Consider the following 16,530-nt stretch of genomic DNA (forward strand, 5'->3'; position numbering starts at 1 on the left):
ATAATATTGTGTAATTAATTAAATACAATGTCTTTATTAATATTTTAAATTAGAATATATAGTAAAACTAAAAATTAAATTTAACAAGTCATAAAATAGAGCATCAAGTATGCCCAACAACAATGTTCATTATAATGTGTTATTATTCGACAAGGATATCAATGATAAAAAAATTTCTAGAGTTAGTCCTTATTCAACTATTTTCAATCTTTTTTTGCTACAACAATTATTAATATTAAACAATTTATAATGTATAGTGTAAATTTTATGTTAAATTTTGGCAAAAAAAAAAAATATTATCCAATACACATGTAAATTAACTAAAAACATCAATAATAATTAATAGTTATTTAATATTTATTGTGAATATACAAAAATTAATTTTATAGTCCAAATTATGAACTCCAATCTATTTTCTAAAGTGCTTAAAAAATAATTAATTATAATAATTAGTGATAATATGATAAATAAAAAAAGATTATTGTAATAAATTTAGCTTATGCTATATTTTGTACTAAAATTGACACAACTCTCGTAAAATAGAGATACTCAACTTATTGTCCTTGTTAAACCAAATGTATTTCATTAGTGCTTAATATGTTTATTATGTATTTTCTTATGTAGTCCTAATAATGACATGTTTAAGTTTGCAAGTTTATTTAAAGTGTATGGCTTTAGAAAAACAAAATGTGATGAACGATGAAGCAAAATTAATGTAGAACATATAATTAAGAACCTTCAGCAATTAATGTTTTATTTGCTTGCCTCTAATATACCCTTGAGGTGGTAGGAACCAACTTATTAACGCCGTCAAAGAAAATAGTATTTGCAATTTCTTCTTATAAAATTAATAATCAAACAAGGAGATGAGAGAAAAATGCATGGTCACAAAATATCAAATTTTGTTTCAAACCATAAATTGATATATTGTAGATGTTTCTGTATTTAAGACTTTTAATTTCTAAAAGAACTTGGGATCATCTTTTGTCTGTAGAAAAATAAATGCAAATGATAATTCAACCGTTTGACACTTGACTGGAATAAAATCTTAGCTAGCTAGACTTTGTATTTGACCAAAAGTCTCCAATATATATATATATATTTATTTATGGGGGAATTTAGTATTCTCAATGTGATAATAGTTTTCTGCGCCATATTTTGTTATAATCGTGTATATTGTAGCTATTTAGAGTATCTTACAAATTTTCATAAAATTTTGAATAATTTACAGTACCAAAAACTAAATTCAAATATGTTGCACGCGTGACTAATTTTTTTTTATGCGCGTGGAAATCAACATGTTTGAAACTAGTTTTCAATACTGTAAATTATTTTAAATTTTCTGAAAATTTACATAATACTCTAAATAGTTACAATATATATAAAAAAAAATCGAGTAAAAAACTATTTGAATTATCCTATATTTATATATATTGATTCAAACTATACATAATCAATCTAGAGTACATATTTTTTATTGAGTGTATAATTTTTCATTTTCGGAGAAAGAGATGGAGAGAAAAAAAAAAAAAAAAAGTTGTGTGGCGTGTGTGGAATATCTTGTTTGTGTGAAGTGACATGATGGTGTGGAAGAGTTCATTCATACCACAATTATATTTCAGTTTCAGCCCAAACAGCACGAAATGCTACGTGTCTAAACTTTAATGCTTGTTGCCTATTCAAAAGTCAAGTCACATTTGTAGAGAGTATAAGTCAACACCACATATTCATCTTTATTAATTTTTATATATATTAATCCTAACTTCATTATTGCAAATAAAAAGTTTTCATATGCGAATCAATTACGAAGACATCTTCGTAGCATGGACTAACTTGGTCAATATAAGAGAAAAAAGAGGTGTGAATTGAACTTTTTTTTCTTTGGACAAGTAAATGAATGACCAAAGGCAATATAAATCCACTTTCATATTTGGACACTTACCAACTTACTAGTGATCAGAAAACAATGGGAATCAAAATAACTATTTTCCTTATGATCTTCACGTACTTGTTCTTTGCAATTGAAGCTTACGCTGCAAAAACCAACACTTTCACAGACAAATCAGCCCTTCTTGCCTTAAAATCTGCGATCAATGACCCCCAAAATCTCTTGGAAAGTAGTTGGTCATCAAATACTTCTATGTGCCAATGGATTGGTGTTACTTGCGGTGCACGTCATCGCAGAGTTAGAGTCTTAAACCTTTCTAATATGAGTCTCACTGGCACTGTCCCTCCACATATTGGAAACCTATCGTTCCTTGTCACCTTGAACTTCAGCAACAACTATTTCCATGGCAGTTTGCCCGTTGAATTGTCTCGATTGCGCCGGCTAGAAAAAATCAGTATGGAACGCAACAATTTAACCGGAGAAATTCCTTCTTGGTTGGGGCCTTTGTCAAAGCTTCAATACTTGTATCTGAATGATAACGAGTTTGTCGGACCTATTCCTATCTCCATTTTCAACTTATCTTCGCTCCAAGTGATTAGTCTTTACATGAACAAGCTTTCAGGTGACTTTTTCCATTAATCTTTCTTTCTTATTTCGTTTTCATTTTCTTTATATTAATTTGTAACCAGTTTTTAGTTGGCATTGTTCGGATAACATGGATGGATTTATGATCCAATATATATACTAAAGGTTACTTTTACCAACCAAATCATGAATCGTGAAAGGAACAGAAGTTTTAACATCTAATAAACAGAACATATGCCCTCTCTTTCTTACTCTTTCACTTTCTTTTATGTTGTGTCATATCACTGCAGGAGCCATACCACGAGAGATTGGGAACTTAAAAAGGTTGAAGGTATTATGGCTCTCCAATAACAAATTTGAAGGAGGTATGCATAATCGGCCTTCTTTAACATAATATTTTGGAATAATATTGTTTGTTTGGAGTTATAGTTTTTCCTTTTCTGAAATACCATACATAAAAAATTTACATTATTTTGGGTCTACAAATTAAATTAAGTTACATTCATTCATAGTTTGCTGGTCTTTTGGCGAGTTGGGTGTCAATGCAGTTAAAATGATTCCAGTTTCTCCTGGAACTAAGTTTGGTTATAATTCGATCAAAAGGAAAAATGATTTTATAATGCTACTAGAATTCTGCTATGTTCAAGATGTACAATTTTGCAGAAATTCCAAGGGAAATTGGTAATCTACAAGTATTGGAGAAATTAGATCTACAAGCTAATGTCTTTGAAAAGCTTCTTCCTTTATTTGTCTTCAACATGTCTTCTTTAACTGATTTGAGGCTCGAAGAGAATGGCCTACATGGAAGCTTGCCGGATAATATATGTCAACATCTTCCTGTCATTCAAGGCCTATATTTGAGTTTTAATCAGCTAAGTGGTCCATTACCATCCATCTGGAATTGCAGAGAACTTCTTATTTTGAGACTGTCGTTTAACAATTTCACCGGAAGCATACCCCAAAATATAGGAAACTTGACTAGGTTAACCGGCTTATATCTTGGCTTCAACAATCTGACAGGTATGGTATGCAAATTGTTTATCTTAATGCCGTGATCTTGATCATTAGTAATAAGGGCATTGTTCACCAAATAAAATAAGCATTCACTTCACTCAACCACTTGAGCATCAAAGAACAATTATTATAAATCTTTCCAACTTAATTTGCAAATGAGTGACAACACAAATGTGACCTTTAGGATCATACTTATGGTATCACCTCATCCTTGATTGCAGGTAAGTTACCATATGAACTTGGGAAGCTTCAGAATCTACATCACTTGTCAGTCATGTCTAATAATAAACTCGATGGCTTAATCCCACCAACTATCTTCAACATCTCCACAATAACAAACATTTTTCTTTCCGAGAACAAGTTTTCCGGTGGTCTCCCGGAAGACATAGGCCTGTGGGTTCCAAATCTAGAAGGGCTTTTTGTATCTAGAAACTATCTTGGAGGAGTGATCCCAAAGTCCATCTCCAACGCTTCGAAACTTACTCAGCTAGAGATGACACATAATTACCTTTCTGGCTTTGTTCCCAATACCCTAAGTTCTTTGACAAATCTCCAGTTTTTAAACTTAGAGAGAAACTACTTGACCATTGAAAGTTCAGGGTTGAATATACTATCATCTAGTTTTAGAGAGTTGATAGGATTATACCTCATAGATAATTCTATAGATGCCCCACTTCCCAGTTCCATGGGGAATCTATCTGCATCTCTCGAATATTTATCTTTAAGCTACAATGAGTTGAGGGGAAAGATTCCTAACGATATTTCTAACTTGAGTAACTTGGCAGCTCTAGGCTTAGGTAACAATAACTTAAGCGGACCAATTCCAAATTCAATTGGAAGATTACAAAGGCTTCAGATGTTGGGTCTCAATGATAACAAGTTGCAGCAGTCCATACCACTTGAGATTTGTCAGTTAACAAGGATGACAGACTTGTACCTGAGAAATAATTCGCTCCAAGGATCAATTCCCATGTGCTTGGGTAATCTTGCAATGTCCCTAAGAAGTCTAGTATTGGACTCTAATGAATTAAATTCAACAATACCTTCAAGCTTTTGGGACCTGGTATATCTCTTGGAAATAGACTTGTCATCTAATTCTCTCATTGGATCTATACCCGTTGATATCGAAAAGTTGAAGACAGTAAGAGATATAGACATGTCAAACAATCAATTTTCAGGTCACATCCCAGGAAGCATTGGAGGTCTCCAAGATATGGTTACTTTATCATTGGCAAATAATAATTTAGAAGGGTTGATTCCAGATTCACTAGGCAACTTAATGAGCATGGAAATGTTGGATTTATCCAAAAACTATCTATCTGGTGAGATCCCCAAGTCTTTGGAGAGACTCAAGTACCTAAAATATCTCAATGTATCTTTCAACCAGCTGCATGGGGAGATTCCAAGTGGAGGACCTTTCTTCAACCTCTCTTACCAATCTTTCATGTCAAACGATGCTCTTTGCGGTGCCCTGAGATTGCAAGTTCCGCCATGCCAAAACACTTCAAGAAAATCTCATCCACTATTACTCAGGTATATTTTGCCCAGTATCTTAGTAACAATTTTCATAGCGGCTTTTTTTATACTATTGATATTATGGAGGAAAAGCAAGTCAAGTCCTGAACCAAATACTACGTTATCACCTCAAGCAACAAGAAGAAGAGTTTCATACTATGAACTTTTAAGGGCAACAGGTGGATTCAACCAAAGCAATATGATAGGAACTGGGAGTTTCGGTTCAGTGTATAGAGGAACACTTTTAGATGGAACAGATGTGGCAGTAAAAGTTTTTAATTTGGAACTGGAAAATGGACTTAAGAGTTTTGATGGTGAATGTGAAGTGTTGCGCAACATTCGTCATCGGAATCTTATAAAGATTATAACTAGTTGTAGTCAACCTGATTTCAAAGCCTTAGTACTAGACTATATGCCTCAAGGAAGTCTTGAGAAGTGGTTATACTCAAATGAGCTCCACTTCAATTTCCTACAAAGATTGAACATAATGATAGATGTTGCATCAGCACTTGAATATCTTCACCATGGTTATTCAACACCAATTGTTCATTGTGATTTGAAGCCTAGCAATGTTTTACTAGACCAAGATATGGTTGCTTATGTAGCTGACTTTGGCATTGCGAAGCTCATAAATGGAGAAGATTCTATGATGCAAACAATGACACTGGCCACATTTGGATATATGGCTCCAGGTAACATTTAATTTTTCTATGGGAAATTTTGTAATGCTTCTATTAGAGATATGTATGCAGTTTGTGCTAGTGAATCTATAAATTTTATATCAGATAACTTTATGTTCTAGTGCTCCTTAAAGGGTTATATTTTTTTATTCAGAGTATGGATTGGAAGGTATGGTTTCGAGGCGAGGAGATGTTTATAGCTATGGTATTACACTCATGGAGACCTTCACAAGACAAAAGCCAACTGATGGAATGTTTAGTGGAGATATGAATTTAAAACAGTGGATTGAAAATTCATTTCAACGTGCAATAACTGAGGTCATAGATTCAAATTTATTGAGGGTAGACGAGGAACACTATGTGCTTAAGAAGGAATGCCTATCCTCCATAATGGAATTGGCTCTAACTTGTTCTGCTACAGCACCAGAAGACAGGACAGATATGAAAAAAGTTGCAGCCACACTGAACAAAGTCAAAATGAAGTTTTTGCAGGGTGTTAGAGTGAGATAATGTGAAATTTAATATGTTTCTTATTTTGTCTTTCATTTGCATTTCTTTTTCTTTCACCCTTTTTTTTTTTTTGTTATGGAACCTTTGGATCTTTTAAAACTATAATAGACCATTACTGCACTAGATGGTCGTTAATATTTTTCCCATTTTACTGGAGTACAGTTGCTAAATGTGTCCATTATTAAAATTCAAGAAATAAGTCAAATGATTTGCCAATCCAAATCAATCTTAATAGCCATTAGGTCTGAATCTGTAGAGTTGCAAGAGGAAGCAATGTGCAGTATAATTACTTATTATTCAAAGGAATCCTATAAGATGCATAAGGCAAAAAATACAAAAGCAAATATGACATAGTAACCTGAAGAAAAATATCCACTGAGTATATCGATGACAAAATCTGTTTTAATATCAAAATGAAAATAAATAAACCACGGCAGTAGCAGCAAATATAGAATTAAAAGTACTCATATATATTTAGATGTGGACCTTATCAAAATCCTAGATTAACCAAGTGCCCGGTTGTTTTACCCCATAACCATCCAACCATGTTTGGTGCACGTGCAACCATACGAAGTCATTCGGTAACTCAGCCTGCAAAACAATGCAATCAATGGTGACTAGTACGGAGTACCAACTCAAGTGGTAGCTCAACAAGGAAATGCTATTTTATAGAGTTGACATTGTATTTATACCTTTGAACTCATTAAGATTGTTGTCAGACAACAATACTTCTCAGCTCCTACATAAAATTGTAAAATTAGAAAAACATTAAAAAATGAAGCCACTGGAATATTACTTATTGCATAAGAAAAACTAAGACAAAATAGTCACTTCATGCTAGCTCAAGCAGTTGGGAGGTCATTGAGTGTGTAAGTTATTCAGGGTTCAAAGCCTCATAAATGCATCTTATTCAACAACAAAACCCCAGAGGAGCTAGTTGAGGAGCATTATAATTCAACCTACTATTTCAGGACGTATTAAACTCAAGTTCCCACAATCCATTTCACTGCTTCTGCTTCAGTCCCAAATAAACTATTCCAATTTAAAACATACTAAGAAAATCAATAATTCCTGAAAATAACTTAATTAACCTCACATAAATCATAAATAATTTTCTCACTTCACTCACTTTTTCCATCTTCCTCTCTCTGTAATGTTTTCATCCCACGATATCAACACAACATGATAAAAGACAATCTTACCATGTGACTCCCATTTAGCGCACTTCACAAGCCAAGTGTCTAAGCCGATTTGTGACGAGGACACTCTATCTACCCATACCAGAAACTGATTTCCCTGCCTGTCTCCATGCAAACTTTCCATTTCATCCACACACTGGTGAATATGCTGCTCAGTTCCCGAGGGATGGACCAGAGTACAGGAAGAGTGCTAACAAAATTGAAATACCAAGAGGAACCGATTATAATATCTTACTGTAGTAGAGTTGAAGGTATCACAAACATGTACATGCTCACTATCAACTTTTAGCAAAGGTAAAAGTCTTTGTTAAAAAGGTAAAGTCATAACACTATAGGATTAACAAATAATGGATTCAGGACAATATATAGTGGATTGTCAAAAACTTAAGGTCTTTTGTTTTTCTCCTATCTATATTCCTTTATGATCATCATCCCACATCATAACAAATCTTCAAAGCAATTAATTGTGTTCAACACATTCATCTCAAATGATTGTGATCTATACAGTTCATGTAGGAGAAGTGGCAAGTCGAAGTGATTCAAAATGTAAAAGAAGAAAAGTTTTTTGTTTCTTTTGAAGAGAATAATCAAGGTGAAAGTTACTACTTACAAAAACTGATTTAAAATTCTGCATATGCTGTGTAGACTTCTGAATATCTGCACGCCGCCATCTCTCGTAGAACAAGTAAAATTTTACGACATCATAACCAGGGTTGACAATATCCACTTTGCACTTTTGAAAGTCCCTGATATCTCTTGGAGAGACATTTGGACCCAGACAAAAACTACCAATTCCCTGTATGATACCTGCTGCACATCTCTCAGTAGCATGGATTATACTAGGATTATTTCTCATATTTTCCGAATACCACTGTAACAGTTCTTCCTGTGCATTACTGACCTGCTTGTCCAAGAAATAAGTAAGCTTTAAATCATAATAATTCAATTTAGAACTAGGACAAAAATAAGTGTAAGTATTGAACTAAGTAAACATGAGGCTGTATGTCCACAGACCATTACACCATAGACTTGAGGAACACTCAAAAGTTCAGCATCATTGCCAGAATCACCACAAACAAGAGTACTGGCAGGAAGTTTTCCATCAGATTCAAATTTCTTCAGTAGATATGCAAGGGCCTGTCCTTTGCCAGCACCTCTTGGTAAAACGTCCAAAGCTATCCCACTACTATAGATTATCTTTACATCTAACTAAGCCAAACATTGATCAAAATCAGAGAAAATATCACTATGAATAGAAACATGTATAATAGATCAAACAGAATTACAGCATGCCAGAGCCAATGGGTTGCAAAAGCAAATTACTATAGAGTCACAAGGTAGAGAAACAAAATGAATCTCTTACCCCTCGTTTCTCCAAACGTTCTGATAGAACACCAATTATCTTGAGCGCTTTGTCCTTCTCTACGTAAAAGCTAACCTTATGAGGTCGTTGATCTATCTCTGACTGTAAAAGTTACACATATAAGTACAAAACTTGCTGAAATTGAAACAAGTTTTTTATGTTTGCTACAATGGGAATCAATCAAATTGTGGTCTCAAATCTTTGACGTGCTTAATCAAACGAAGAAACTGACCTGAGGAAGAAGCTCAGGAAACTTGGAGGTTTCTTCCACGACAATGTCTCTGTCCCACCTTTGATTCAGGTACTGCTCCCAGCCAGCATCGGGCACCATAGATTCACCACAGGCAATCTCAGTTCCCACAGACATAACAGTGATATCAGGGGTTAACAAGGGTTTCTCGGCCCTTAATAGTTGGTAAGAATCGGGGGATCTTCCAGTTGAAAAAACCAGAAGAGAGTCATGGCGATAATAGGCTTCCCATAGAGCGTTGAAGCGGAGAAGAGAGAGGTTCTGAGGGTCGTCATGGTCGACCTGCAAATGGCAGACCAACGAATTCGAGTAATCGAGAAGAATAAGATGAAGACGAGGATGAAAGGGAAATTGAAATGTACCATAGTAGAATCAAGATCAGAGACTATCATGAGACGCGCAGAGCCATTGAGACGATCCATCGTGAGTTCTTGCAAGCTGTGGCTATGGCTGAGCTCTATACTGATTCCGAGAAAATGTCAATATCATTCCTTTTGCTTATACCATTGGTAGTAAAGAATCATTTTATTTCTCACTTCATTTTTTTTTCAAATTAATTTTACATTTTAGACTTTGAGCTTGATGATATTTATTTTGTTATTATATTTTTCAAAATAAGTATTTGAATTAGTTAATAAATATATATAATCAATTTATAATAATTTATATATATATATATATAGATATATAGTGTATAAATATATATATTATGTAGTACTCTAAAATCTCTTTAATATTTTTTATTTTCTCTTTTAATCAATATATATATTAATTTGATTAGCTTAAATATTTTAACTACTTAATTATTAAAAAATTAATCTCTACATATATCTATATAAAAATTAATCTCGCATTTGGGTACATGTTTTAATGGTGCCCAACAATTGCAACTCTTCCTTAGTGCCACTTTAATCATCTTCTTTACAAATTAAGATGATACCCATGAAATAAGACACCCCAAGGTGGCCTGCATTGGTAGCTTTTTTTGATCAGTTCAAAACAAGATTCTTTTTTTTTTTTGGAAGTTCAAGTATTCAATCTGATAAAATATAATAAAATAATATTAAGATATAATAAATAAATATAAATCTTTTATTTTTTATTAAGTAATAAATAAAACAAAATTGAGTAAGGAATATAAAAGTTTTGTATGTACCACCCCTTACGATACATAGCTTTTGAATTTTGACGCTTTAGGCACTTCATAAAGAGGGAAGTTGCTTCCTTGCACAAGTACAGATCTAATGGGTGACTAGAAAGCTCATCAAGTGATAGTTTGTTGTTCATATAACGATCATTATCTTAACAAATTGTTGTGTTCAAGGGAACGAAGTTCAAAATAGTGAGCTTAACATATTGTTGGTCGAAGCTTTGTGGGTTTTAGGGAGATTCAAAACTCCAAATGCTTCATTTGCTTCTTCTTACTCACCCAAAGTAAAGAAACCATGGAAGTGGAGCTCCAAACCATGGATTGGGTTTTATTTCCGCTTTGCATCATGGTTGATTTAACAATTTTTTGTTTCATTCTTTGTATTTATGAACGAATCTGGCTTTATGAATTTTTGGGTTTTTATGTTTTGAATTGAGTTTGGTAGAGATTGTTGAGGGAGTGAGATTACACTACCACAATATTATGAATCTTGACAGAGACCAATAAAAGATTGAGTTAGATGATGCAAACCCTAGTTTGTAGACAAAACTTATTGAGTCTTCTTGGAGATAAAAAAAACATTGCTTAGAACACCACCTTCAATTTCTTCTTCCTTTGCAAAAGCACAACCAAGACTTATGTATGAGATGTATTGTTGTCCTAATTCTCTATTTCCTAGCCCTCAATGGATGCTTGAGGCTTTTCTAAGAGGAAATGAAAATTAGGATTGAAAAGCATTTTCAACTCACAAAGTCAAGCACTTTCTTTATGAATTTCTTAGAGAAAACTTGAGATCTTGAAAGCAAGAAAAAGCGGGAGGTTAGAGAGAGATTTTGAGAGAGTGATCAAGTCTATCAAAACCCTATGAGAACTTTTTTATAGAGTAGCCACAATCATTATTAGGTTTAACTAATAGGATTAGAGCCTTAGAAACACATCATTTGGAGTTAAAATATGTGTTTGTGCGGTTACGTCAGGCGACGCGTCGACCGCCAGCACGCGATTCGTCGCCTGCTAGGTTTCTTGAAACCTTAAGGCATTAGGCGACGTGTTGCTTCCTAGGTGGCGAGGTTAAATGTAATATCCAACATTTTCATAATACATTTATTTATTATAAATCAGAGTTTTAATACATAAAATGTACAAGTTTACAAATTTAAGAAATAGTAATGGAAAAATAGTGTTTAAAATATGATTTTATGTTTTTAATGAGATTGAAGAGAGAGAAACTTGAGTAGTCAAGTATTGGACCCAAATGTCATATAATTTTAATTGGGGATTTTTATAAAATTAAGAAAGTTTTGCTAAAGGGCTTATTTGAAAAGAATTTTAGTATTTTGGGTCCAAGTTTAATTTTAAAAATAAATTTAAAAAAAAAAAAAAAAGGCTTCAGCCTTTCTTTTTACCCGAGCCCCTCTCTCTCTCTCTCTCTCTCTCTCTCTCTCTCTCTCTCTCTCTCTCTCTCTCTCTCTCTCTCTCTCACGTGTGTGCGTCTGCCCGACCACTGAACGTCCACCAGCGATCACCGTTTATAGCCACGCGCCGGACCGTTGGATTCAGAGGCCTCCGAACTATCGACCACGCGGGAATCTAGAGCTCACTCGCTGATTAAACACCTCAACTGGTCGATTTAAGTTCAGCCACCCCGCGACTTCAAAGTTACGATTCGGCCACCTCGAGCATCCGTTTGCCGATCCGTCACCACCATCGTGTTCCTCGTGTTGTAGGCTTCAAAACCCAATAACTGGTTCCTACATCTACCATAGTTGGGTGGTGGGCCCACCACGAGCCACCGCGATCCACCGTAGACCGACGGTCGAAACTTAGTGTTCGAGGTTTTGAAGTACGTTTTGAGTCTCAGAAAATCATCATTTGACTTGTTGTGGAACCCGATCACTTTGGTATAATTTATTTGACCTATATATTGTGATTGATTAGAATAATGGTTATTATGTGTATTTATAGTATATAATTATATATTCTTGATATATGGAATATTTTTCTGTAATTATACTGGCTGTCTGGGATTATATGTATTTTTTATACAGATTTTGATTTTGGAATTGTCCACTTTATAGCCGTCGTGTTGTCCAATTTTCTAGAAAATATTAAATATTAAATAAATTATAAAAATACATATTTAATTGATTTTCCATTAATATGGAAATTATTATGATTAATTAATTTTAATTATTATTGTTATTGTTTTGTTAAGTAAATCAAGAATACAGATTCATATATATATATATGAAAAGTGTGATTTATAGTAAATATATTATTTAACCATTATTATTGTATATTAATATTTTTATTAATATTTGAATATTAAAATAATATCAAATATTAGTTTCTTACAGTTATTGATATTTGTAAGACCAGTGAATTTTGGATAAAGTATATTTATTATATTACTGGAATTGATATTATGACTAATTAATAATAATATAAATATTTATATTTATATTTATATTATTATCATTATATTGATTATTACAATTTTATGTTAAAAATATGATTTCTTTTATAAAATGACTATTTGAATATATATACATTCATATATGTATTGTTATTGAGGTATTTTGTTATTATTATTGAAATAAGTTTATTTATAGATGATAATTATTATTGTTGTTGTTGTTGTTATTATTATTATTATCATTATTATTATTATTATTATCCGGAGAGTACATTACTAAATGAGCAATGTTTTATATGAAGAGTTATTTGTATTACGTTGATAATAATTATTATTATCATTCATATAGTTTATGGTATTGTTAATATACACTATCAATAGTGTATATTTACGATTTTGATAGAATTTAATAAATGATGTGCCTTGAATAGGATTTGTATAGATTTGATTGATTGACTCTTGCTGAGCAATTTTAAAATAAGCTAAGGACCTAAGGTAAGTAAATCTCACCTTTTGTGCTTAAGTGTAAGATGCATGACTACATTGATTGTGTACATCTGATGAGTTAAGTATGGTATGATGATGATGCATATGATAAGTATGTGAAGAATGGTTATATGAACATCATAAGGGTATTGTGTGATATGTAATTGATGAATTTCGTGATATGTGAAAGATGTCTTACTTGGTTAAGAATGATATGAATTATGTGCAAGTATGTGTTCCTATGTTGATGGATATGTGGATTACTTTATGTTCATGATTTGTTATATTTCATGATATATGAAGCGTTTAAGTTTTTAGGCTGGAAACCTTAGACTTGAGCCATAGCTCTACGTTAAGGTATAACAACGCCACCAACCCAAAGCTTCATGTATTATGACTAAAGATGTTTTGAGTTATATGAGATGTGATACTATGCCTTGATTGAATACCACCAAACATGAATCATGAACATGAACATTGACATTTCAGCATCAGCATGTATGCATGGCATGTACAGTTATGTGATACATTATTATGTGATATAAGACCATGCATATAAATATGAGGACAATTGTGAAATGCCTTGAAATGTCTTATGTGAAATGAACATTTTAATGACACAAGGCTTAAGCAAAGTGATAATAAAATGTTTAAAAAGGGTGCCATTGTTTTGATGAAGCAATCAAGTAAGTTCAGTAAAGAAGACGGAGGTCTATAAGACTTATAGTGGCTGCCCATTAGTGTGGGCTAGGTTAGAGTTGACCATTCAGATACGTTTGCCATGTTTCCGTCTTTCTCCTCCATATGTGTAATAAGTATGGCAGCTATGGCAACGATGAAATGAGTGTTATGATAAGCCTAGCTGTGATGATGGCTAGTCGGAGGAGAACCCATGAGATTCTATATGATATGTGTAACAAGCCCTGCAGGCGCATTGGTCGAATCAAACAGTGTGCACAAGTGATATTGGGCCCATAAAAATGTGAAACTAAAAGAAAGAACATAAAAGTAAAGTTTGAAAGTGCATGAGCAATAAATGAAATGCATAAGTATATAAGTCAGCATATTAGTATATGTGCACTACAAACTCACGATATTCATGTGTATGTGTATGCATGAGATTTGCTTACTGAGCGTTAGCTCATTATGTTATTTTCCAACATTTTTCCAGGTGTGGCTTTAGCTGTTGAGCAACTTGTGGAGCACGGACTCAGTAGCAATGCAATAATGGTTTAGAGTTTTCATATGGCTGCCTTAAATTTAAAGTATTCATACGTGTAATAATTTCTACTAATAAGTTTATATAAAAGTTTTAAATTTTTCTGTATTTCTTCGTATCATTTTATTTAATTCTTTTGGTCAAGTGCCTAACATACTCATAAACTCTAGAATTACGAGTATGTGGCGGACGTACCCTAACTTATGGACGTTACATTAAAACTCTCAAAAATGACCTTAAACCTCTCCAAATGCTCTCAAACTTTTTGGGCATCCTTAGATATCTCATTGTATCACTTTTGATTGAAAACACAATTTTTAAGTACCTACAATTGAACCTCAAATTTCACATCTTCACTAAGTAAAATTTATAAGTGTTGTATATCTAGCTTGTATAACAACATACTTATTATTTGTAGTTAATCAATCATAACTGAGATTATGTTTCTTTGGTAGGAAAAATTTGGGAAGAGAATAGAATATTGATTTTGATTTTGGGTTTGGTTATTCAGGTCTGAGATGGGATATTGATTTGATGATGATAACGTTGTGTTTTTCTTTGAATTTGGGTTTGAGATGAACTCAAGAGAACACATTTTCATTTTTTTGGTTTATTTATTTCTTTGAATATATGAGTTTGAGATATTGATTTTGTTTTAATTAAGTTTCGTTTAACATTGTAGTTTAATTCAATTAAGTTTACCATAAAAAATAATTTTAATTTTGATTTAATTTTTTATTTTATTTTAAAATTAAATATTACATTTTTTAATTTTTATTTAATATAATTTAAAATTCAATATTGATAAAACCAAGGATACTTTAGTCTTATTAAAAAAAAAAATTACCAAAATTAGATCCAGTAAATTACTTTGTACTATTTTGTAAATTGCAAGATCTGAATTGTCATTTAATAACACACATGTATTTTTGCACAACACATGTGTCAAAATGATTTTCACCCATAAAATAATTATCTTTATTTAATTAGTTATATATATATACTTTTATACAAATTATATACATTATCAAATAATTGATATATTAATGAAAATAAAAAGAATTTAAAAAATTACATTTCAATATATTTTATTTAATAAACTTGGAATATATTTATACATAATATATATCCGGATTTTGAGTTATATTATTCTATTTATTTAGTGTTATGCAAATTATAAGAGATATAGTTTTAATTTTTATTATTATGACCTAATAATACTCAAAAATCGTCACCATTCCTACTTTTCATATCAGTTGGTCAACAAACACAAAATAAAAATTTATTAGAAGATTTTATTGATAAATTTTATAAATATGGATTCGTTCTTTGATTTAGACAATTTTGGGTTTTAGGAAAAATATAGAAAATACATTTTTAATACATCACTACCTCCTAAGGAAATTAAAATGCCAAACAAGAAAATGACCAGCTTTTTAAAACATAAATTTAAGAAACTAAGAGCAAAGCAATAAGTAATAATAACAATATTTATTATTAAAACAAAAATTAACAAATAAGATGAGTCAGAAATGCCCTTAAACAAATAATAAATCATTATTGATAACAAATTTGGCATGAAAATGAATTGCCACCATTGACTATATTGCAAGCGCAAACTATTTCATAATTAACTCTGCATGTGTGACAGGATAACAAATCATCTGCACGAGGCCACGAGTTTCGCTTTCGTTCTGGAAATTGGCACTCAAAAAGTTTTGCTCTGAGAAAGTCACGATTTGGAGTAAGCCACAACGAGTTGGCTATCTCCTTCAATTTCTCTCGACACTCTCGCATTTTGGCACTTGTTTTAATGGTGCCCAACAATTGTAACCCTTCCTTAGTGTCACTTTCATCATCTTCTTTACAAATTAAGATGATACCCATGAAATAAGATGCCCCAAGGTGGCCTGCATGGGCAGCTTTTTTCAACAATTCTAAACCAGATTCTTTTTTTCGGTGGAAGTTCAAGTATTTAATCTGTGAAAATATAATAAAATAAAATAAAGTGATGAGAAATACATACATTAAATTAATCTCTTTTTTATTGAGTAATAAATAAAAGAAAATTGAGTAAGGAATATAAAATTTATGTTCGTACCACACCCTGTCGATACATAGCTTCTGAATTTTGATTCTTTAGGCACTTCATAAAGAGGGAAGTTGCTTCCTTGCACAAGTACAGGTCCAATGGGTGACAAGAAAGTTCATCAAGTGATAGTTTGTTGTGCATATAGTCATCACTATCTTTGGCT

At 32.3% G+C, this 16,530-nt stretch overlaps 2 protein-coding genes across 3 annotated transcripts; one reads left to right on the top strand and one right to left on the bottom strand.

Moving 5' to 3' along the window:
- Positions 1–1,942: 1,942 nt before the first annotated feature.
- Positions 1,943–6,338, top strand: LOC133797690 (probable LRR receptor-like serine/threonine-protein kinase At3g47570). The gene is made up of 5 exons (XM_062235684.1): positions 1,943–2,510; positions 2,764–2,838; positions 3,137–3,493; positions 3,709–5,694; positions 5,837–6,338. Exons 1-5 carry the CDS (start codon positions 1,967–1,969, stop codon positions 6,190–6,192), a joined length of 3,318 nt encoding a protein of 1,105 aa, XP_062091668.1. The 5' UTR covers positions 1,943–1,966; the 3' UTR covers positions 6,193–6,338.
- Positions 6,339–6,538: 200 nt separating this feature from the next.
- On the bottom strand, positions 6,539–9,547 carry LOC133797692 (sucrose-phosphatase 1-like). Of its 2 annotated transcripts, XM_062235685.1 has the most exons (8): positions 9,367–9,544; positions 8,987–9,286; positions 8,755–8,856; positions 8,406–8,600; positions 8,002–8,292; positions 7,395–7,581; positions 6,885–6,931; positions 6,539–6,783 (listed from the first exon to the last, which is right to left on the bottom strand). In XM_062235685.1, exons 1-8 carry the CDS (start codon positions 9,424–9,426, stop codon positions 6,691–6,693), a joined length of 1,275 nt encoding a protein of 424 aa, XP_062091669.1. In that variant the 5' UTR covers positions 9,427–9,544; the 3' UTR covers positions 6,539–6,690. The 2 variants fall into 2 exon arrangements, with proteins under 2 accessions (XP_062091669.1, XP_062091670.1); XM_062235686.1 differs by lacking the exon at positions 7,395–7,581 and having other exon boundaries at positions 9,367–9,547.
- Positions 9,548–16,530: the final 6,983 nt, after the last annotated feature.

The sequence above is a fragment of the Humulus lupulus genome, chromosome 8 (genome assembly GCF_963169125.1).
Source record: "Humulus lupulus chromosome 8, drHumLupu1.1, whole genome shotgun sequence".
Classification (NCBI taxonomy): domain Eukaryota; kingdom Viridiplantae; phylum Streptophyta; class Magnoliopsida; order Rosales; family Cannabaceae; genus Humulus; species Humulus lupulus.